Source organism: Pseudophryne corroboree, chromosome 7 (assembly GCF_028390025.1).
Source record: "Pseudophryne corroboree isolate aPseCor3 chromosome 7, aPseCor3.hap2, whole genome shotgun sequence".
In the NCBI taxonomy this organism is placed as follows: Eukaryota; Metazoa; Chordata; class Amphibia; order Anura; family Myobatrachidae; genus Pseudophryne; species Pseudophryne corroboree.
In genome coordinates, this window is record NC_086450.1 from 206,914,072 (window position 1) to 206,938,018 (window position 23,947).

General features: G+C 47.6%; 1 protein-coding gene across 3 annotated transcripts in view; it reads right to left on the reverse strand.

The window, feature by feature from the left end:
• Positions 1–1,649: 1,649 nt before the first annotated feature.
• Positions 1,650–23,947, reverse strand: part of SMARCAL1 (SWI/SNF related, matrix associated, actin dependent regulator of chromatin, subfamily a like 1) — a 183,744-nt gene continuing 161,446 nt past the window's right edge. For all 3 annotated transcript variants that reach the window (XM_063933956.1, XM_063933957.1, XM_063933958.1), the window contains 3 exons: positions 3,723–3,823; positions 3,478–3,574; positions 1,650–2,166 (listed from right to left, as the gene is read on the reverse strand). In XM_063933956.1, coding sequence (XP_063790026.1) covers positions 1,999–2,166; positions 3,478–3,574; positions 3,723–3,823 — 366 coding nt within the window. In that variant the 3' untranslated portion in view covers positions 1,650–1,998. The remainder of the gene's footprint in view (positions 2,167–3,477; positions 3,575–3,722; positions 3,824–23,947) is intronic.

Genomic DNA, 23,947 nt, shown 5'->3' on the forward strand with positions numbered 1-23,947 from the left:
GTATTCCGGATGAGGTCATTCCTACGCTGATAGAGGCTAGGAAGGATGTGACGGCTCAACATTATCACCGTATATGGCGAAAATATGTTTCTTGGTGTGAGGCCAGGAATGCTCCTACGGAAGAATTCCATCTGGGCCGCTTCCTTCACTTCCTACAAAACTGGAGTGAATTTGGGCCTGAAATTAGGCTCTATTAAGGTTCAGATTTCGGCCTTATCAATTTTCTTTCAAAAGGAATTGGCCTCTCTCCCTGAAGTACAAACTTTTGTGAAGGGAGTACTGCATATTCAGCCTCCTTTTGTACCTCCGGTGGCGCCTTGGGACCTTAAGTTTCCTTAAGTCACACTGGTTTGAACCACTTAAAACGGTGGAGTTGAAATATCTCACTTGGAAGGTGGTCATGTTATTAGCCTTGGCTTCGGCTAGGCGAGTGTCGGAATTAGCGGCTTTATCATATAAAAGCCCTTATCTGGTTTTCCATATGGATAGAGCGGAATTGCAGACCCGTCCTCAATTCCTGCCAAAAGTGGTCTCATCCTTTCATATGAACCAACCTATTGTGGTGCCTGTGGCTACGCATGACTTGGAGGATTCCGAGTCCCTTGATGTGGTCAGGGCTTTGAAAATTTACGTGGCCAGAACGGCTAGAGTCAGAAAAACAGAAGCACTGTTTGTCCTGTATGCAGCCAATAAGATTGGCGCCCCTGCTTCAAAGCAAACTATTGCTCGCTGGATCTGTAACACGATTCAGCAGGCGCATTCTACGGCGGGATTGCCGTTACCTACATCGGTCAAGGCCCATTCCACTAGGAAGGTGGGCTCTTCTTGGGCGGCTGCCCGAGGGGTCTCGGCACTACAGCTGTGCCGAGCTGCTACTTGGTCGGGTTCAAACACCTTTGCAAAGTTCTAAGTTTGATACCCTGGCTGAGGAGGACCTCCTGTTTGCTCAATCGGTGCTGCAGAGTCATCCGCACTCTCCCGCCCGTTTGGGAGCTTTGGTATAATCCCCATGGTCCTTATGGAGTCCCCAGCATCCTCTAGGACGTAAGAGAAAATAAGATTTTAAACCTAACGGTAAATCTTTTTCTCGTAGTCCGTAGAGGATGCTGGGCGCCCGTCCCAAATGCGGACTACTTCTACAAGACTTGTATATAGTTATTGCTTACATAAGGGTTATGTTATAGTTTTCATCAGTTTTGGACTGATGCTATGTTGTTTTCATACTGTTAACTGGGTAGTATATCACAAATTATACGGTGTGATTGGTGTGGCTGGTATGAATCTTGCCCTTGGATTAACAAAAATCCTTTCCTCGTACTGTCCGTCTCCTCTGGGCACAGTTTCTCTAACTGAGGTCTGGAGAAGGGGCATAGAGAGAGGAGCCAGTGCACACCCAGATCTAAAGTCTTTCTTAAAGTGCCCATGTCTCCTGCGGAGCCCGTCTATCCCCCATGGTCCTTACGGAGTCCCCAGCATCCTCTACGGACTATGAGAAAAAGATTTACTGGTAGGTTTAAAATCTTATTTTTCCATTGCAGTTGCGTAATATGCTGTACGGCAGCCGTGAATCATGCTTTCTTTTCCACCTCTTTTTCTGCTTTGAGTTGTTTTTTAATTTGTCAACTAAGACGCAGGTCTCCATGTCGATATTTGTTTGTACATGCTTTAATATAAATATGTTTAAAAGAAATAAACAGCATAGTATGATATTTTTACCCATTTTTCCTGTATACTTGTGGAAGTTTGGAAAAATTGTATGGAGTAATAAAAATTACTTGCTGCAAAAAATTATATATATTTTTTCTACTACCATATGCTTCAGATTACAGTGTTCTGCCTCCCTGTGACACAGTCCCAGTTCAGGTGAAGAAGAGAGAAATCATACTACTGTTTATCTTTAATTATGGCATATAATTAACATAATACAAAAATGGTCTATACAATAAAGGTTTTCTTTCTCCAATCAAACAATAAACTTTCTTATTTTGCAGACATTTTTTAAAAGTAATCTTCAATCTTCCTCTTCTTGCACGGGCTCTCTGCTGGGATTTCTAGGTCAACTTCCTCACAGGCCTCCAGTAACAGAGCTTCATCCATATCATCCCCAGCATTTTCCTGGGAGAACGACCTCTGGAATAGGTCATAAATGGTTTTCTGTTTTGGGTCCTGTGGCAAGAAACATGGAGACAACGGATTAATATTAGCAAACATTAGAGCTGCATTTAATGGAGGGATGCTAAAAGTTTATTCTATACTTCAAGCTTGCAATATCATTGCTACTGACCAAGTCATTGCTAATGGCTTGTAATCAGAATATGTTCTATGTGGGGCTGGGAGGGCCTCGTCTGGCGAACAGACCTACAGAAAGTAGATTAGCTATCTGTTCATCATAGATCTGTGGCGTAATTGACACGGCTTTTCTTAGCACTAGAAATGACTCTATGTCCTGAATTTTAGCAGTTGCTATGCGCACCCTAGTTTATTTCAACTAAAAGCATCAGACCAGTTTTCAAATGAGCAGACCGTTTTAATGCTTTGTGGCAAATATAAAATACTGATTGCAGGTGCCTGAAGCTCTCTACTGAAAAGGAAATAGATGCATCCACAGTGCCCCTAGTGTCGGAGCTGGATATAACTAGGGTCTCCCTGTAGATCAGGATGATTTTCTATCCCCTGTGATGTTTTCTCTAACTTTATAGGAAGAAACCTGAGACCTGGGAATGTGAATTTAAGTCGCATAGCTGCATGTGTAAAAAAACAGTACTACTGTATATAAATTACAATATTTTTCTGGCAGGAGCAATCCTCCTCGGGAATACAACTCATGTGCTGACTGAACCAGTGTACAGTAAGTTGTCACAGTGGTGTGGAGACCAAATGCTGTGGGTTTACTTGCATAGTGGCAGCAGCCTAATTCTGGTTAGCTGCAAAATCAGGAGGACAAAAAGCGTACGGTCACCCTTGCCGGTTATCAGCATAGGTACTATGCTCGTAAATGTTTACAAAGCTCCCCGTAATGTCTCATACTGTGCATGAAAAGATACTGCAGAACACAGCCAGCATGTGTGCCTGCTGCACTGTACTCTCTACATACATCACACGAGAATGAAACACACATTCTGAGGTCACCACATTCATTCTTACAATACAGTACATAGATATGACATGCTGTGAGCGCAAATCAACCAAAGTGCGTCATAACATTATTGCAGGAAAAGTGTCAGCTATTTACTATCCATATGTGCTAGAAAGAAAGCACACACATTCTTAATTACACTGTTTAGATACATTTGTGATGGTATAGGGAAGAAAACATTGATGTTTTTTCTCTGTGTTCTTAGGTTGTTTCTGAGGCTCTGCATTTTAACATCTTTAGGAAGATGTATTTCACTACAGTATGAAATTGCGGACTGGCATTTTAGTATCTAGACACCTCAGGGAGGATTTCATTGTTCTGTTTTATAGGTCACATCTTACCTTACAAAAAAAGTCAGTAGATTCTGTTGTTTCTGAAAAATTAGTCTCAGACAGTCCGGCCTGGCCAAGAACTTTCATTTTTTCCTGAATCATTGGCCTGTTGGAAAGTGATTAAACGCACCATTACGTCTACCTTAATAATCAAATACTAATTAATAAAGAAAATCATTCAGTTACAACCTGCCACAAAGGCAGTTCATATAACAACCATTAATACTTAGTTATTTTCATAATATTTTCCTTACCACAAGTAGTCATCTGCGGTCCCTTTAGCTACAAGGTAATGAATATTCACAGAACTCGTTTGGCCTATCCTGTGGACCCGATCTTCTGCTTGAATCAGGACCTAGGAAGAGAAAGTATGTGAAGACCTCTGATTTACGACCTGAATATCACCTGTACATATAACAGAGTTTCCAGTGTAAATGTCATAACCTCTAGGAATCACAGACAACCTGAAATCACACAAGAGGTGCATTGTTGTCTACAGTAGATTAGTTGAAATTTGGCCATTAAGGGGGGTACACACGGAGAGATCCGTGTTTTAAATCTAAGCAATCTGTGTATGCCCCCCCAGCGATAGTGCGTCGCTATCGCTGGTGCTAGATTGGCCTGCATGCAGGCTCAATCTAGCGGGTCGCTCACTTCAGCGCTGTGTGACGTGAGCGGCCCCCCGTCGTCTCCCCCTCGCTCAGCACACATCACACTGTGCTGAGCAAGGGGGGGGGGGGGGAGAGATGTGTGCTGAGCGGTCTGAGTTAAGATCGTTCAGCACACACCTCTCCCGTCAGTACTGGCCTTTAGGGGTCCTGTACTCACGTTATCTGTGCCCATTCCTGCTAGTCATTAAGACAATAAACTTTGGTTAATAGAAGTGAATTTACTGGGAATTTACAAGGAGACAGAGCGAAATACAAACAGAAGATAGAGATTAGGTTAATAACTAAATGCTGTTCAATCAATTTGTCTCCTTCTAATTTTGATATTAATCTTAATCCCTAAATGGAAATTGTAATAGGGTGTAGGGGTCTGAGACTGATGACATTATGGACAGTCACATTTAACACGGCAATGTTTAGTAAGGTAAAACCAACCAGTTTTGTCTTTCTAAACACTGTTGCTTTAAATAAGACCGCTAACTCACCAACATCTTGTCAGTTTCAGAATCCTGCACACTATTACATTTACCCATAAATCTTAAAATGATTACATAAGTAAGTGCGTGTTAGTTAACAGGACATACGGCCCTTCTCATATCTGAATGGTGGGTTTTCCTCTTCCTCCAATTAAGAGACACATGAAGAAAATGGACAGAAGGATTCAACTGGCACAGCCTGCAAATGCGGTTTGTATATAGTGTGGCAGATGCGGTTTGTACCATGATGCACGCACTCACCTAAACCTCCCCACTAATGTAATTTTCTCTTACGTCCTAGAGGATGCTGGGGTCCACATTAGTACCATGGGGTATAGACGGGTCCATTAGAAGCCACTGGCACTTTAAGAGTTTGATAGTGTGGGCTGGCTCCTCCCTCTATGCCCCTCCTACCAGACTCAGTTTAGAAAATGTGCCCAAAGGAACCGGTCACAGCTAGGGGAGCTCCATAGGAGAATCTCTGTTTTTGTTTTATTTTAATAGAGTTTAGGCACAGGGAGGCTGCTGGCAACAGCCTCCCTGCTTCGTGGGACTAAGGGGGTGAGTAGTGTCCGCTCTAAGGGGTCTGAGCCACTATCTCTGCTGACAGGACATTGAGCTCCTGAGGGGAATGAACGTTCGCCGCCACAGGTGATCGCTCACCCCCGCAGCATACCGCCACCCTCTTACAGAGCCAGAAGACTTCAGTGGCGAGTGAGTCACCGGTCCCCTGGCAAGCGGGGAGCTGGTGTGAAGATGGCGGCAACAGGGTAGGGAGCGCAGTGCTAACTGCGCTCTGGGGCTCAGCGGTACATTGTGCGGCGCTGTGAGGCGCGACCTGAGCCAGCGCCTACACCCAGGGCCGGTTCTTGCCCTTGCGGCGCCCCGGGCAAAAGTTAGGGGCGTGGCTTAACATGGGGGCGTGGTCAGTCACGCCCCCCATTTGTAGCGCCGCTGGAAAAAAAAAATGAAAAAAAAAAAGTATAATTACTGTACCCCGCTACTGTTTCCAGACCCTGCAGACCGGCGCCGCTCTTCTCCTCGGATCTATGGCACAGCACAGCATAAGCACAGCATAAGCGCTAGAGGTCAATTATGACCCCTAGCGTCTATGCCACAATGCTGTGCGGTGCGCGATGACGTCATCGCGCACCGCACACCAAAGGTCCTCTCCATGAAGGGAAACTAGACGCTTAGCGTCTGATTCCCTTCAGAGCGGGGGAGGACCAGCGCCACGAAGGGAAACCAGACGCATAGCGTCTGGTTCCCTTCTCACAGCGGGAGGGGGGGCACAGCGGGGGGACACTGCTGGGGCGCACACTGACAGTGGAGGATCTTGCCATGGTGCGGCGCCCTCCGGATGGCGCCGGCGCCCTCCGGAAGGCGGCGCCCCGGGCAAAAGTCCTGCTTGCCCGTGGCAAGATCCGCCACTGCCTACACCCTACACTGCAGTGACGTGCGGTGGGGTGAGGCAGATTCTTTCCCGTCATACTAACGTTCGTGCCAGAGTTTTTACTGTATAAAGTATATGAAAAATACAAAGAATATGTTTGAAATATCTTCTTTGCATTATTCAAATCATTTTTATATCCAAAACTGTGTAAAAAGTCTATGGCAGGTGAGGCAGTGCCACACCTGTGTATCCTTTCCACACATCTCTAATCAAAACTCACAAAATTTTCAGGAGTTTATACTGCTGTACATGTGTATAATGCCCCCATGTACCCATTGGCTCATATATTGCATGTAAATCTGGCTCTGGTGCAAGCCAGTGCCTCCTGAGCAATTTAGCTCACCACACGTCCCTGCTACACTGGTCAGAAGCCTGTCAGGGACCCCGGATCACTGCCAGCAGATATTCCTCAGGCCAGTATAAAGAACCAGAGAGCGGGAAGCAGCGCCATGGAAGGGGGCGGAGCTTCTCCTCAGAGTGAACCCAGCAGTGTTCAGCGCCATTTTTCCTGCATGCAGAGACACTGACAGGGAGAGCTGTTCCACCTCATCGACTCCAGCTATCTTGTAGGGTAACAGGGGCTTGTAGAAGGGGGGGGGGGGGGGGGGGGTTGGGGGGTTGGGGAGGCGGTGTATGTACTGTGTAACCTATAAAGGTGCACAGTAAGCACTGGATAGTGGTTTTCTTATATCTAAAAAGCGCTGTGTGTGGGTTGGCTCCAATCTCTGTGGCTCTCTTGGCAGTCTTGGGGGTAAACTCTGTCTGCTTTTTCCGTGTGTGTGTGTGTAGTGTTTGTTGTCCCCAACTGGCCATGTCTAGGGGCTCTGTGTCATATGCTGCAGAGGATATGTAAACTCAGGATGACCCCATTCCATGTAATCAGGATTGAACTGTTTTAGCACAGATTCCTGCTAAAGAGCCTGAGTGGTTAGCCTCTCTTAAGGGTATGATCTCTCAGATTTCTACTAGGGTAGCGCAAACTGAGACAGCAACTCAGGTTTTACAAAACTCTATGGCTGTATGGTCCGGTTCTGTTCCAGGGGCCCCTAGCATACACTCTCAATAACGTGCTCTTGCCCAGATTATGCAAGATGACACGGATACCGATTCTGACAGGCAGATGGTGAGGGGGATGTGCTGAGGGGTGCGGCATCTCTTGCAAAAGGGGTGCAGTTGATGATTGAGGCCATTAGAGATGTGTTGAATTTTACTGACGCAACACCTGAGCAGGTTGAAGAGGCTTACTTCACGGATAATAAAGCCTCGTTATCCTTCCCTGCGTCTATAGAATTGAACGCTATATTTGAGAAATCCTGGGAAAACTTCCAGATCCCCAGAAAGGTTCTGGTTGCTTTTCCCTTTCCTGAGGAGGATAGAAAGAAATGGGAAAACCCACCCATAGTTGACGCATCTGTTTCCAGACTGTAAAAAAAAGGTGGTTTTACCTGTCCCGGGATCTACCGCGTTAAAAGAACCGGCTGATTGCAAAATTGACACTACGCTCAAATCCATATACACAGCTTCAGGGGCGATATTGTGACCTACTATTGCCTGTGCATGGATCTCTAAAGCTATAGTAAAGTGGTCAGGCACGTTACTTGAGGAATTGGATTCAATGGATAAAAGTGACGTTGAATTGTTTTTACGTAACATACAGGATTCTGCTGGATTTATGGTGGAGTCATATCTTCTATGTCTGTTTCGGCACGCAGAGGACTCTGGCTACGCCAATGGTCTGCCGACGCGGAATCCAGGAGAGGTGTGGAGAACCTACCATACACAGGTCAGGCTCTATTTAGGGAAGCGTTGGATGCGTGGATTTCCACGGCAACTGCGGGTAAGTCACCTTTTCTTCCCTCAGCTACACCTGCTACGAAGAAACCTTTGTCTTCATTCCCATCACAGTCCTTTCGGACAGCAAAAACAAAAAAGGCCAAGCCTTCTAACACCTTCTTTAGAGGAAGTCGTGCAAAATCCCAAAAACCTGCTACTGCAGGTTCCCAAGACCACATCAAAATCTTCAGGTGGACCGCACGGCCTGGAGGAAGGGCCGGTGGGGGTGAGGTTCAGTTGGTTCAGCCACGTGTGGGTGTCGTCCGGCCTGGACCCCTGGGTGCAGGAGATTGTGTCCCAGGGTTGCAGGCTGGAGATTTAAGAACTCCCGCCTCACCGATTCTTCAAATCAGGCTTACCAGGTTTACTGGTAGACAGGGCTGTCCTACAGGAAGCCAACCAAAAATTGGAAAAGTCAAAGGTCATTGTCCCAGTTCCACCTCAGATGCAAAACAAGGGTTACTATTCGAACCTTTTCGTGGTTCCGAAACCGGATGGTTCGGTCAGACCAATTTTGAATTTGAAAATGTTGAACCCCTATCTGAGGGAGTTCAAATTCAAAATGGAGTCTTTGAGAGTGGTGATCGCAGGTCTGGAGGAGGGGGAGTTCCTGGTATCCCTGGATATCAAGGATGCGTACCTCCACATTCCAATTTGGCCGCCGCATCAGGCTTATCTCCGATTCACACTGTTAGACTGTCACTATCAGTTCCAGGCACTGCCATTTGGCCTCTCCACAGCACCGAGGGAGTTCACCAAGGTGATGGCAGAGATGATGGTTCCCCTCCGCAAACAGGGGGTGAACATAATCCCATATCTGGACGATCTGCTGATAAAGGCATCGTCCAGGGAGAGGTTGTTGCAGTCCATTGTTCTCACGACTCATCTGCTCAGGGAACATGGTTGGATCCTGAATCTTCCAAAATCACATTTGGAACATCAGGAGGTTGTCTTTTCTGGGAATGATCCTCGACACAGAGATTCAGAGGATGTTTCTTCTGGAGGAGAAAGCGTTGGTGATACAAACAATGGTCAGGCTGTCTTGAAGCCAGCCTGGGTTTCGGTTCATCAGTGCATTCGCCTTCTGGGGAAGATAGTGGCCTCTTACGAGGCTCTACAGTACGGAAGGTTTCATGCTCCTTCCAACTGGATCTCCAGGACAAGTGGTCGAGATCACCGGAGAATACATCTGTTGCCGAAAGCCAGGATTTCACTCCTCTGGTGGCTACAACTACCTCACCTTCTGGAGGGCCGCAGGTTCGGGATTCAGGACTGGATCCTTCTAACCACGGATGCAAGTCTCCGGGGCTGGGGCGCAGTCACTCAAGGGGAAACCTTCCAAGGAAGGTGGTCAAGACTGGAATCCAGCCTACCAATAAACATTCTGGAACGGTCTTCTCCAGGCGGCCCATCTTCTGCGAGATCGAGCCATTCAAGTGCAGTCAGACAATGTAACGACAGTGGCTTACATAAACTGACAGGGCGGAACTTAGAACAGAGCTGCAATGTCAGAGGTAACAAGAATCATCCTCTGGGCGGAAAAACACGCGTTGGCGCTGTCAGCAATCTTCATTCCGGGAGTGGACAATTGGGAAGCGGACTTCCTCAGCAGACATGATCTCCATCCAGGAGAGTGGGGACTCCATCCGGAGGTATTCATGGAGGTAACAGATCTTTGGGGTGTACCTCAAATAGACATGATGGCCTCTCGTCTCAACAAGAAGCTTAGGCGGTATTGTTCCAGGTCGAGGGACCCGCAAGCCGTGGCAGTGGACACCCTGGTGACTCCGTGGGTGTTCCAGTCGGTGTACGTGTTTCCTCCACTTCCACTCACTCCAAGAGTTCTAAAGCTCATAAGGAGAACAAAAGTTAAGGCAATCCTCATTGCTCCGGACTGGCCAAGAAGGGCTTGGTACGCGGATCTTCTGGATCTACTGCTAGAAGAGCCGAGGCCTCTTCCTCTTCGGGAAGACCTGCTGCAGCAGGGGGCGTTCGCTTATCAAGACTTACCGTGGCTACGTTTGACGGCATGGAGGTTGAACGCCAGATATTAGCTCGGAAGGGCATTCCGAACAGGGTTATTCCTACCCTGATACAGGCTAGGAAAGGAGTAACGTCTAAACATTACCATCGTATTTGGAAAAAATATGTATCTTGGTGTGAGTCTAAGAAGCTTCCTACGGTGAAGTTTCAACTGGGACAGTTTCTCCTCTTCCTGCAAGCAGGTGTGGATATGGGCCTGAGGTTGGGATCCGTAAAGATTCAGATTTCGACCCTATCCATTTTCTTCCAGAAACAGTTGGCTTCCCTCCTGGAGGTTCAGACCTTTTTGAAAGGGGTTCTGCACATCCAGCCTCCCTTTGTGCTGCCTACGGCACCATGGGTTCTTAACGTGGTGCTGCAGTTTCTCCAATTGGATTGGTTCGAACCTCTACAGGAGGTTGAGGTCAAGTTTCTCACATGGAAGGCTGTCACTTTGTTGGCCTTAGCTTTTGCTAGGCGTGTGTCAGAGCTGGAGACTTTGTCTTGTAAAAGCCCCTAATTGATCTTCCATGACGATAGAGCTGAGCTCCGGACACGTCATCAGTTCCTTTCCGAAGGTTGTGTCAGCATTTCATATCAACCAACCTATTGTGGTGCCAGTTGCTACTGACTGCTCAATTTCATCAAAGTCCTTGGATGTTGTAAGGGCTCTGAAAATCTATGTGAAGAGGACTACTCGACACAGAAAATCGAACTCACTGTCTGTCCTGTATGATCCCAAAAGGTTTGGGTGTCCTGATTCTAAGCAGATGATCTCTCGCTGGATCAGGTTCACTATCCAGCATGTGTATTCTACGGCAGGATTGCCATGTCCTACGTCAGTTAAGGCCCACTCTACTCGTAAGGTGGGTTCTTCCTGGGTGGCTGCCCGGGGTGTCTCGGCTTTACAGTTTTGCTGAGCGGCTACTTGGTCGGGGTCGAACACGTTTGCAAAGTTCTACAAATTCGATACCTTGGCCGCTGAGGACCTGAAGTTTGGTCAATCAGTTCTGCAGGAGCTTTGGAACATCCCCATGGTACTAATGTGGACCCCAGCATCCTCTAAGACGTAAGATTTTAATTACCTACCGGTAAATCCTTTTCTCGTAGTCCGTAGAGGATGCTGGGCGCCCGCCCAGCGCTTCGTGATCCTGCAGTGGTTACTTAGTTCAGTACTGCTTAGTTCTTGGTTAAGTACTGTTTTGTTACTTGGTTAAGTAATCTTGTTCAGCCGTTGCTGAGTTTTTAAGCAGGATAGCTTGGTTTGCCTTGTATGTGTGAGCTGGTATGAATCTCGCCACTATCTGTGTAAAATCCTTCTCTTTAAGTTGTTCGTCTCCTCGGGCACAGTTTCTATACTGAGTCTGGTAGGAGGGGCATAGAGGGCCACACTCTCAAACTCTTAAAGTGCCAATGGCTCCTAGTGGACCCGTCTATACCCCATGGTACTAATGTGGACCCCAGCATACTCTACGGACTACGAGAAAAGGATTTACCGGTAGGTAATTAAAATCCTATTTAAAATATAGTAATATGTAACCATATTATTAGCACATGGAATTACATGATAGAACAATGGCTATACAGAAGCAGCACTGCTAGCTGTGTCGTTAGAGGGGACATGTAGATATATGAGTGGTCCCCAGTGCAGACACATCTTGGCTTGTCATGAATTGATGGAAGTCACTAAGAGGGTTTTCTCCACCCTACCTTGCTATACGCAATCAAAAATAAGATTTTACTTACCGATAAATCTATTTCTCGTAGTCCGTAGTGGATGCTGGGGACTCCGTAAGGACCATGGGGATATAGCGGCTCCGCAGGAGACAGGGCACAATAATAAAAGCTTTAGGATCAGGTGGTGTGCACTGGCTCCTCCCCCTATGACCCTCCTCCAAGCCTCAGTTAGGATACTGTGCCCGGACGAGCGTGCATAATAAGGAAGGATATTGAATCCCGGGTAAGACTCATACCAGCCACACCAATCACACCGTACAACCTGTGATCTGAACCCAGTTAACAGTATGATAACAACGAAGGAGCCTCTGAAAAGACGGCTCACAACAAGAATAACCCGATTTTTGTAACAATAACTATGTACAAGTATTGCAGACAATCCGCACTTGGGATGGGCGCCCAGCATCCACTACGGACTACGAGAAATAGATTTATCGGTAAGTAAAATCTTATTTTCTCTGACGTCCTAGTGGATGCTGGGGACTCCGTAAGGACCATGGGGATTATACCAAAGCTCCCAAACGGGCGGGAGAGTGCGGATGACCCTGCAGCACCGAATGAGAGAACTCCATGTCCTCCTCAGCCAGGGTATCAAATTTGTAGAATTTAGCAAACGTGTTTGCCCCTGACCAAGTAACTGCTCGGCAAAGTTGTAAAGCCGAGACCCCTCGGGCAGTCGCCCAAGATGAGCCCCCTTCCTTTTGGAATGGGCTTTTACAGATTTTGGCTGTGGCAGGCCTGCCACAGAATGTGTAAACTGAATTGTATTACAAATCCAGCGAGCAATCGTCTGCTTAGAAGCAGGAGCACCCATCTTGTTGGGTGCATACAGGCTAAACAGCGAGTCAGATTTTCTGACTCCAGCCGTCCTGGAAACATTTTTCAGGGCCCTGACAACGTCAAGTAACTTGGAGTCCTCCAAGTCCCTAGTACCCGCAGGTACCACAATAGGTTGGTTCATGTGAAAATCAGAAAACACCTTAAGGAGAAATTGAGGACGAGTCCTCAATTCTGCCCTGTCAGAATGAAAAATTAAGTAAGGGCTTTATATATGATAAAGCCGCCAATTCTGACACACGCCTGGCTGAAGCCAGGGCTAATAGCATCGTCACTTTCCATGTGAGATATTTTAAGTCCACAGTGGTGAGTGGTTCAAACCAATGTGACTTTAGGAAACTCAAAACAACATTGAGATCCCAAGGTGCCACTGGGGCACAAAAGGAGGCTGTATATGCAGTACCCCTTTTACAAACATCTGAACGTCAGGCACTAAAGCCAGTTCTTTCTGGAAGAAATTCGACAGGGCCGAAATTTGAACCTTAATGGACCCTAATTTTAGGCCCATAGACAGTCCTGTTTTCAGGAAATGTAGGAAACGACCCAGTTGGAATTCCTCTGTAGGGGCCTTCTTGGCCTCACACCACGCAACATATCTTCACCAAATGCGGTGAAAATGTTTTGCGGTTACATCCTTCCTGTCTTCGACCAGGGTAGGGATGACTTCATCTGGAATGCCCTTTCAGGATCCGGCGTTCAACCGCCATGCCGTCAAACGCGGCCGCGGTAAGTCTTGGAACAGACAAGGCCCCTGCTGGAGCAGGTCCTTTCTTAAAGGTAGAGGCCACGGGTCTTCCGTGAACATCTCTTGAAGTTTCGGGTACCAAGTCCTTCTTGGCCAATCCGGAACCACGAGTATCGTTCTTACTCATCTCCCTCTTATGATTCTCAGTACTTTTGGTATGAGAGGCATAGGAGGGAACACATACTCTGACTGGTACACCCACAGTGTTACCAGAGCGTCCACCGCTATTGCCTGAGGGTCCCTTGACCTGGCGCAATATCTGTCTAGTTTTTTGTTCAGGCGGGACGCCATCATGTCCACCTTTGGTTTTTCCCAACGGTTTACAATCATGTGGAAGACTTCCCGATGAAGTCCCCACTCTCCCGGGTGGAGGTCATGCATGCTGAGGAAGTCTGCTTCCCAGTTTTCCACTCCCGGAATGAACACTGCTGAGAGTGTTATCACATGATTTTTCGCCCAGCGAAGAATCCTTGTAGTTTCTGCCATTTCCCTCCTGCTTCTTGTGCCGCCCTGTCTGTTTACGTGGGCGACTGCCGTGATGTTGTCCCTGGATCAATACCGGCTGACCTTGAAGCAGAGGTCTTGCTAAGCTTAGAGCATTGTAAATTGCCCTTAGCTCCAGTATATTTATGTGGAGAGAAGTCTCCAGACTTGATCACACTCTCTGGAAATTTTTTCCTTGTGTGACTGCTCCCCAGCCACTCAGGCTGGCATCCGTGGTCACCAGGACCCAGTCCTGAATGCCGAATCTGCGGCCCTTTCATAGATGAGCACTCTGCAGCCACCGCAGAAGAAACACCCTTGTCCTTGGAGACAGGGTTATCCGCTGATGCATCTGAAGATGCGATCCGGACCATTTTTCCAGCAGATCCCACGGAAAGGTTCTTGCGTGAAATCTACCGAATGGGATCGCTTTGTAAGAAAACACCATTTTTCACAGGATCCTTGTGCAATGATGCACTGATACTTTTCCTGGTTTTAGGAGGTTCCTGACTAGCTCGGATAACTCCCTGGCTTTCTTCTCCGGGAGAAAACATCCTTTTTTGGACTGTGTCCAGAATCATCCCTAGGAACAGTAGACATGTCGTCGGAAAAAACTGCGATTTTGGAATATTTAGAATCCACTCGTGCTGTCGTAGAACTACTTAAGATAGTGCTACTCCGACCTCCAACTGTTCTCTGGACCTTGCCCTTATCAGGAAAGCGTCCATATTTCTTTTAAGAAGAATCATCATTTCGGCCATTACCTTGGTAAAGACCCGGGGTGCCGTGGACAATCCAAACGGCAGCGTCTGAACTGATAGTGACAGTTCTGTACCACGAACCTGAGGTACCCTTGGTGAGAAGGCAAATTTGGACATGTAGGTAAGCGTCCCTGATATCCAGTGACACCATATCGTCCCCTTCTTCCTGGTTCGCTATCACTACTCTGAGTGACTCCATCTTGATTTGAACGCTTGTATGTAAGTGTTCAAATATTTCAGATCTCACCGAGCCGTCTGGCTTCAGTACCACAATATAGTGTGGAATAATACCCCTTCCCTTGTTGTAGAAGGGGTACTTTGATTATCACCTGCTGGGAATACAGCCTGTGAATTGTTCCCAATACTGCCTCCCTGTCGGAGGGAGACGTTGGTAAAGCAGACTTCAGGAACTTGTGAGGGGGAGACGTCTCGAATTTCCAATGTACACCTGGGATACTACGTGTAGGATCCAGGAGTCCACTTGTGAGTGAGCCCCCTGCGTGCTGAAACTCTTGAGCTGACCCCCTACCGCACCTGAGTCCGCTTGTACGGCCCCAGCGTCATGCTGCGGACTTGGCAGAAGCTGTGGAGGGCTTCTGTTCCTGGGAATGGGCTGCCTGCTGCAGTCTTCTTCCCTTTCCTCTACCCCTGGGCAGATATGACTGGCCCTTTTGCCCGCCTGCCCTTATGGGGACGAAAGGACTGAGACTGAAAAGACTGTGTCCTTTTCTGCTGAGATGTGACTTGGGGTAACAAAAGGTGGATTTTTCAGCTGTTGCCATGGCCACCAGGTCCGATGGACCGCCCCTTTATACGGCAATACTTCCATGTGCCGTCTGGAATCTGCATCACCTGACCACTGTCGTGTCTTCGTCTGGCAGATATGGACATCACATTTACTCTTGATGCCAGAATGCAAATATCCCTCTGCGCATCTCGCATATATAGAACTGCATCTATAGTCAATAAAATCTTGTCCCTGTCAAGGGTATCAATATTTTCAGTCAGGAAATCCGACCAAGCCCCCTCAGCGCTGCACATCCAGGCTGAGGCGATTGCTGGTCGTAGTATAACACCAGTATGTGTGTATATACTTTTAGGATATTTTTCAGCTTCCTATCAGCTGGCTCCTTGAGGGCTGCCGTATCTGGAGACGGTAACGCCCCTTGTTTTTATAAGCGTGTGAGCGCCTTATCCACCCTAAGGTGTGTTTCCCAACTCGCCCTGACTTCTGGCGGGAAAAGGTATACCGCCAATAATTTTCTATCGGAGGAAACCCACGTATCATCACACACTTCATTTAATTTATCTGATTCAGGAAAAACTACAAGTAGTTTATTCACACCCTACATAATACCCTTATTTGTGGTACTTGTAGTATCAGAAATATGTAACACCTCCTTCATTGCCCTTAACATGAAACGTGTGGCCCTAAAGGAAAATACGTTTGTTTCTTCACCGTCGACACTGGAGTCAGTGTCCGTGTCTGTGTCGACCGACTGAGGTAAATGGGCGTTTTTACAAGCCCCTGACGGTGTCTGAGACGCCTGGACAGGTACTAAATTTGTTTGCCGGCAGTCTCATGTCGTCAACCGACCTTGCAGCGTGTTGACATTATCACGTAATTCCTAAATAAGCCATCCATTCCGGTGTCGACTCCCTAGAGAGTGACATCACCAATACAGGCAATTTGCTCCGCCTCCTCACCAACATCGTCCACCTTTTATTCTAAGCAGCTCAGGAGAGCCACCTAGATTGCACCCTTCTCGTCGGGCACAAAAATCTAACTGAGGCTTGGAGGAGGGTCATAGGGGGAGGAGCCAGTGCACACCACCTGATCCTAAAGCTTTTATTATTGTGCCCTGTCTCCTGCGGAGCCGCTATATCCCCATGGTCCTTACGGAGTCCCCAGCATCCACTAGGACGTCAGAGAAATAGCAAAGAGATATTCAACGGGCTGAGCTATTTCACTGCTTATGGGGGTGCCCCATAATCCGGAGATTCTGGGTCCAGATATGGAGATATGTTACTCAACACCTAGTTAATTATTTACCACTTACTCCTGAATGGGCAATATTTGGTGTAATGCCGGAAGGAACTAGGATGGCACAGGGCGTTACAAAATTGCTGATGATAATTTCTGCAGCAGCTAAAAAATGTATTCTACAGATGTGGCTACAGCCCTCGGCCCCACCAATATCACTTTTTCTGGGGAAGATCTTTCATATTTTCAGAATGGAATGGCTGGAGGCCACTTTACAAAAGGAAAGGTTTACCATAAAATTTTTCGAGACATGGGAAAGCTATATAGAAACCCTGTCCCGCCCATTAAAGGAACAGGTATGGAGATGTTTTCACAACACTCTGGTACGAAACTAGGGTTTATGGCCAGGACCCCCCAATTACACTTGTGGATGGTTAGTTTTTTTTTTCTTCTATATTTAGTTTAGGGGGGATCACAAGGTCTCGCTCTGGGAGAGAATGGGTGTAGATACTGTGAGGGCATGGATCCGGGCTCATTTTGTTTGTTTTCAATACTTAAAAGACACTTTATCATGACTCATATGTATACCTTGGTTCTTATATTAGATCACAATGCTGCTTTGCACTTATTGCTTGATAAATAAGTGTTCACGCTATGTATCTTACTGATTGTATACCTCATGTTATGGATCTTATTGATTGTATACTTCGATGCACTTTGATGTGAATCTTTGTTATATATAGTATACTCTGCGCTATATAACCACTGTATCAGGTTAAACTATAGTGTGCAGTCTGTCATATAGAATAATTGACTCAGTAGAACTGTGAAGGTATAACAAAAAATTTTTTATCTAATATTTAAAAAGCGGTATACATTTCATACAGAATAAGCAGCATGTATTAGGCAACAATTAATTTATAATCACAATTAGTATAGCATATAATGAGATAAGATATCTTTGTTATATTACTAAAAAATGAATGAAAGTACACTGGCGTCCCAGTGATTAATAAATGTCTCGTAAAAATAATCACGGCTTTATTTAGTAATTAACTTTTGTATATATTGAGGTATAATTACCCGTGTGCAGATTTCTGTGAGTATGGATAAGCAGGATCCGTTAATATATGTGCACATAGATGGGTATGCAGTTAATTGAACTGATTGAAGCTGGTTTGGAAAAGGCCGTATATTTTTCACGGCTGAATTCCGGATAAAAATGGTTCTTATTGACCTGTGTGAAGATCTCCAAAGAACCCACCTCCTCAAACCGGGTGTTAGACCTCACTGCGGAGGCCAGTAGCAGTCATTCGGTACAGGTGAGCGGAAAACTGGACGTCTGTGATAATGGTAATCTCCTCAAGCCGGGTGTTAGACCTCACTGCAGCGGCCAATATCACTCACTCGGTACGGGTAGACAGAGAACCTGACGTCTGCAGCACAGCACCTGGACGGATGTCAGCGCCCTCGCCCAGAGCCGCTGGCCGGAGCGCCCGGCGTGTAACCAAGCCGTGATGGGATATAGCTGTGAAGATCGTTGGCTGTGAGACCGTTTGGCAAGATAGGTCAGCAGGTAGTGCCGAACAGCTGAACTTCGGAAAGTGGGCGTCAACGCGTTTCGTCTCCTTGGCAACCCGGTTCCGGTATGAATGGTCGGCCATGTTATGGTCGACAGTCATTAGGTCGACCACTATTGGTCGACATGGACACATGGTCGACACATGGAAATTGTCGACACATGAAAAGGTCGACACATGAAAAGGTCGACATGATTTTTTTAAACTTTTTTTGGTGTTGTTAATTGCGTAAAGTGACTGGGAACCCCAATTAGTGCACCGCGTCCCCTCGCATGGCTCGCTTCGCTCGCCACGCTTCGGGCATGGTGCCTTCGCTCCGCTACCGCTTCGCTCGGCATAGATTACCGTTCTAATCGTAGTCCACGTGGATCGTAAAGTATGGAAAAGTTCCCCAAAAGAAAAAAAAGTTAAAAAACTCATGTCGACCTTTTCAATGTCGACCTTTCACGAGTCGACCATTTTCATGTGTCGACCATGTCAATGTCGACCAATAGTGGTCGACCTAATGACAGTCGACCATAACATGGTCGACCATGTGAACGGATACCAGCTAACCCGCCGTGGGCGGATGATTTATCTGCTCAATTAAAGAAGTTGAACCAGTCCCTGACTACAAAAAAGTCTGACCATCTCTCGCCTAAGTCCAAGAGGTCCTCTAAGCGAGCGCTCGTCTCCTCACAATCCACTGCTGTCACTGACACCTCGTCTGATGAAGACAGCACATACACTGACCCCACAGGTTCTGACTCAGATACGGCTGATGGGGAGGGTAGTTCACATGTGGATGTTCCTGATCTTTTGGAGGCTATTAAGTTAATTCTGCAGATTACGGATGATCACGAGCCATCCGTTCCTCCTAAAAAAACAGATACGTTCAAGCGTCAGAAGGTGATTAAACAAGTTTTACCTCACTCTGACCACCTAGTGGATATACGTCAGGAACCCTGGCAAAGCCCGGGTACGAATTTTGTGCCTCAAAAGAAGTTGCTGCCTCAAAAGAAGTAGACTCACATGTGGCTAGGATGGTGGTTTCCTCAGCTCTACCGGTCACTACCGTCACGTCTCTAAAAGAGCCTACGGATAAACGTGTGGAGGGTTATCTAAAAGCGATTTACACCCTCACGGGTGCTGCACAAAGGCCCACTATTGCAAATACATGGGCGGCAGAGGCTATTGAAGCATGGGCCTTGGAGTTAGAAGCTGAAATCTCCTCTGACCATGCTAGACAATGCTTGTCATATATTGTCACAGCTTCTCGCTATATTAAAGAGGCGGCTTCTGATGCCGGTATCCTAGCAGCCAAGGCCTCTACTACGTCAGTCCTGGCTCGCAGGATATTGTGGCTGAGATCCTTGCTGTGGATCTGGACTCTAGAAAAACCCTGGAGGTACTCCCTTTTCAAGGGGGATATTCTGTTTGGGGAGGACTTAAATAAGATAGTGGCTGACTTGGCTACTGCCAAAACTGCCTGTCTGCCTAATACAGCTCCTTCTGTGCCGAATGCCAAAGGCACGTCCTTTCGCCCCTTTCGTCCTTCAGGTAAAGCAAAAGGTCAGGCGTACCATAAGCAGGCCCACACTTCCAAACCTGGTAAGCCGAAGCCCAAAAGAGCCTGGCCTGCCAAATGACGGGACGGGCCTCCCCCTGGGGGATCCCAGGGTGGGGGGCCTGGCTTCTAGGGTATACCCAGGAATGGTTGAAAACCACTTCAGATGCCTGGGTACGGGAAGTCGTCACTCGAGGTTACGCCATAGCCTTCAAAAACCGACCCCCTCATCGATTTTGCCAGACAGACGTCCCGTCGGACCAGACAAAGGCAAACACTCTGCATTCGGTGGTACAGACCCTCCTGGATACAGGAGTCGTAGCACAGGTGCCTCTTGCTCAGAGGGGCCGGGGGTACTATTCTCAGCTGTTTCTAGTCCTGAAACCGAATGGGTCCTCCCGGCCCATTCAAAACCTCAAGGCACTGAACAAGTTTGTGAAGGTTTCCAAGTTCCGTATGGAAACCCTTCGCTCCATAGTTCTGGCCTTGGAACCTGGGGACTACATGGTCTCCCTGGACATACAGGATGCTTACCTGCATATTCCTATAGCAGTGTCACATCAACAATACCTGAGGTTCGCTATTGGCAACCTCCATTACCAGTTTCGGGCGTTACCTTTTGGTTTAACAACGGCTCCGCGAGTCTTCACCGAAGTCATGGCGGTGATGACGGTGGTACTCCGCCGTCAAGGGGTCAGGATACTGCCGTATCTGGATGACTTGTTAATCCTGGCAAATTCCCCAGATCTTCTCCTGCGTCATCTGGATATGACGGTCCGGTTTCTACAAGCCCACGGGTGGCTCATCAACTGGAAGAAATCCTCCCTGGTCCCTGCTCAGAGCATGGTGCATCTGGGAGCGCTGTTGGACACTCACAACCAGAGGTTGTTCTTGTCTCAGGAGAAAGTCCTGAAACTTCAGGACAGGATTCGTTGCTTCCTTTCTCGTCCGCAAGTGTCGATACATTCAGCAATGCAGGTGCTGGGCCTCATGGTATCAGCATTCGACATGGTGGAGTATGCTCAATTCCATTCTCGCCCCCTCCAGAAGCTGATTCTAGCCAAGTGGGACGGCCTGCCTCACCGGATCAGGTCTCAAATGATCTCTTTGACTCCGGAGGTCCATCTGTCGCTGCTCTGGTGGCTCCAGGACCGACAATTGTGCAGAGGCCGTCCCTTCTGGATATCCAACTGGATCCTGTTGACGACAGATGCCAGTCTAAGAGGTTGGGGCGCGGTGCTGGAGCAGCACTCCTTGCAGGGTCGGTGGACCAAGGAGGAATCTCTCCTCTCGATCAACATTCTGGAATTGCGGGCGGTCTTCAATGCGTTGAACCTAGCCCAGCATTTGATTCAGAACCGTCCTGTTCAAGTACAGTCGGACAACGCCACCAGAGTGGCTTACATAAATCATCAAGGCGGCACTTGAAGCCGTTTGGCAATGAAGGAAGCCTCACGGATTCTACGTTGGGCAGAACGCCCTCTACCGGCCATATCGGCAATATTCATTCCGGGAGTCCTGAATTGGGAAGCGGACTTTCTCAGTCGTCAGGACGTGCATGCCGGCGAGTGGGGCCTCCATCCAGAAGTGTTTCAACTCCTCGTGTAAAGGTGGGGTCTTCCAGATGTGGATCTGATGGCGTCTCGACACAATCACAAGGTTCCGGTCTTCGGAGCAAGAACAAGGGATCCTCAAGCAGCATTCGTGGATGCGCTGGCAGTGCCGTGGAGGTTTCGGCTGCCGTACGTGTTCCCTCTGGTGTCACTCCTGCCCAGGGTAATTCGGAAGTTCAAGCAAGAAAAAGGAAATCTGCTTCTCATAGCTTCGGCGTGGCCCAAACGGCACTGGTTCTCAGACCTGCAAGGCCTATCGTCAGAGCGTCCCCTTCTACTTCCACAACGCCCAGACCTCCTCGTTCAGGGCCCCTGTGTCTACCAGGACCTAGCCTGGCTGTCTTTGACGGTGTGGCTCTTGAAGCTTCCGTCTTAAGAGCTAAGGGTTTTTCTGAAGAGATCATTAAAACTATGTTGCGGGCCCGGAAACCGGCCTCTGCTCGGATTTACCATCGGGTCTGGCATTCCTACTTTGTTTGGTGCGCATTTAACCATTATGACGCTTCCAAGTTTAGTACAGCCAAACTTTTGGCTTTTCTACAGCAGGGACTAGATTTAGGCCTGCGTCTGGTCTCCCTCAAGGTTCATATTTCTGCCTTGTCGGTGTGGTTGCAGAGAAAAATTGCGACTTTACCTGATGTTCATACTTTCACTCAGGGTGTGTTGCGTATCCAACCTCCCTATGTCCCGCATGTGGCTCCTTGGGACTTGTCGGTGGTTTTGGAGGCGTTGCAGGAGCCTCCATTTGAACCTCTTGGTTCAGCTGACCTTAAATGGCTTTCCCTTAAGGTGGTGTTCTTGCTGGCTATTGCCGCTGCTAGAAGAGTGTCGGATTTGGGTGCCTTGTCTTGTAGTTCCCCATATCTGATTTTTCACCGTGACTGTGCGTTTCTTAGGACTCGTCCCGGATATTTACCTAAGGTGGTTTCTTTGTTCCACCGTAATCAGGAGATTGTGGTTCCCAGCTTTTGTCTCTCCTGATTTGTCTCCCAAAGAGCGGTCTTTGGATGTGGTACGGGCTCTCCGTATCTATGTGAAGAGAACTGCTTCTATTCGAAAGTCTGATTCTCTCTTTGTTTTGTTTGGATTTCACAAACATGGTTGGCCTGCTCACAAGCAGACCCTGGCCAGGTGGATTAGAATGGTGATTGCGCATGCTTATGTGAAGGCTGGTCTGTCAGCTCCTGTTCACATTACGGCCCATTCTACTTGGTCTGTTGGACCTTCTTGGGCGACCCAACGTGGTGCGACCCTTGATCAATTGTGCAAGGTGGCTACGTGGTTCTCCGGGAACACGTTCATAAGGTTCTATACCTTCGATACTGCCGCTTCCCAGGATGCTTCCTTTGGACGCCGGGTTCTTGTGCCCGCTACAGTGCGTCCCCTCCCATAAGGAACTGCTTTAGGACATCCCCATTGTCCAGACTTGTGGAGCCCAGTGTACCCCGCTGCAGAAAACGAGTTTTATGGTAAGAACTTACCCTTGTTAAAACTCTTTCTGCGAGGTACACTGGGCTCCACAAGGCACCCACCCTGACGCACTTAGCTTCTTTGGGTTGATATGGCATTAGCCGCTGACACTTCTCTTGTCGTGAGAGTGTGGTGTATGTGGCTACTAACCGTTGTCGTCTCTTTTCCTGCTACTGCATTGGGCTGGTTAACTAAACTGAGCTCCTGTGCTTGGAGGCGGGGTGATATAGGAGGCGGCGCTGTGCATTCTGGGAACAGTCAAAGCTTTGAGCCTGTTGGTGCCTCGGATCAAGATCCTACTCTCCACCTCATTGTCCAGACTTGTGGAGCCCAGTGTACCTCGCAGAAAGAGTTTTAACAAGGGTAAGTTCTTACCATAAAACTCATTTGTTTTTTTTGTTTTTTTTATAAAAATGTGTTGGATAGGTTTTAAATAGATGTTCTAATCCTAATTCAAGCATAAGAATACTGAGCAATTTTTTGAAAAAAATATTAGCCAGTTAAGAAGTAGACGTACACATGTCCACTAAGAGAGATAACGTCCATTTAAATATTTGCATTTTGGTTCAGTGACCTTTTTATTGTATTTTACAGTCTATAGAAACTGTCTGTGTTAGCGAGGGAATGCGGTCAGGATGCCAGCGGTCTGGATACCGGCGCTCGAAATCACGGTGCCGGAATCCCGACACATGGCCAAAATGTTGCACCTAAACTTCAACATCACTTGGAATGCCGAAGCTTGAATCCCACCTGCAAACGTCCCAAATGGCAGTATGCCGGTGTTTCCTATGTTTTATCCGCAAGAGTTGGAAAGTTAGGTTTAGGCTGCGGGAGAAGGGTTAGGGTTAGGCTGCGGAGAGGGGGGGTTGGGTTAGGCTGCGGGGAGGGGGGGTTAGGTACCTGCAGGGAGGGTTAGGGTGTGGGGAAGGGAGGGTTAGGATTAGGCACCACTGGGGAGGATTAGGATTAGGGGGGGATGGTAAGCATACTTACCAGACCCCTGATTGGATACTGAGCATCAGGATGCCAGTGTGGGTCTTTTTACCGCCGGCATCCCAAAGCCAGCATCATACCCTTAGGGAGAGATTGGATTTTAGAAATGGTGACATTCTTATCGCCTCTGAAAGGCAACTTTTGCTATTGGTTCATGATGTAGCTCACTGCTCAAGACGGACTCAAGGATTGAGTGGTAAACTCTAGTTCTTTGAATCAACTTAAGAAGGGGTTATGTGATGGGTTATGAGTTTTCAGATCTAGGATACAGATTTAAA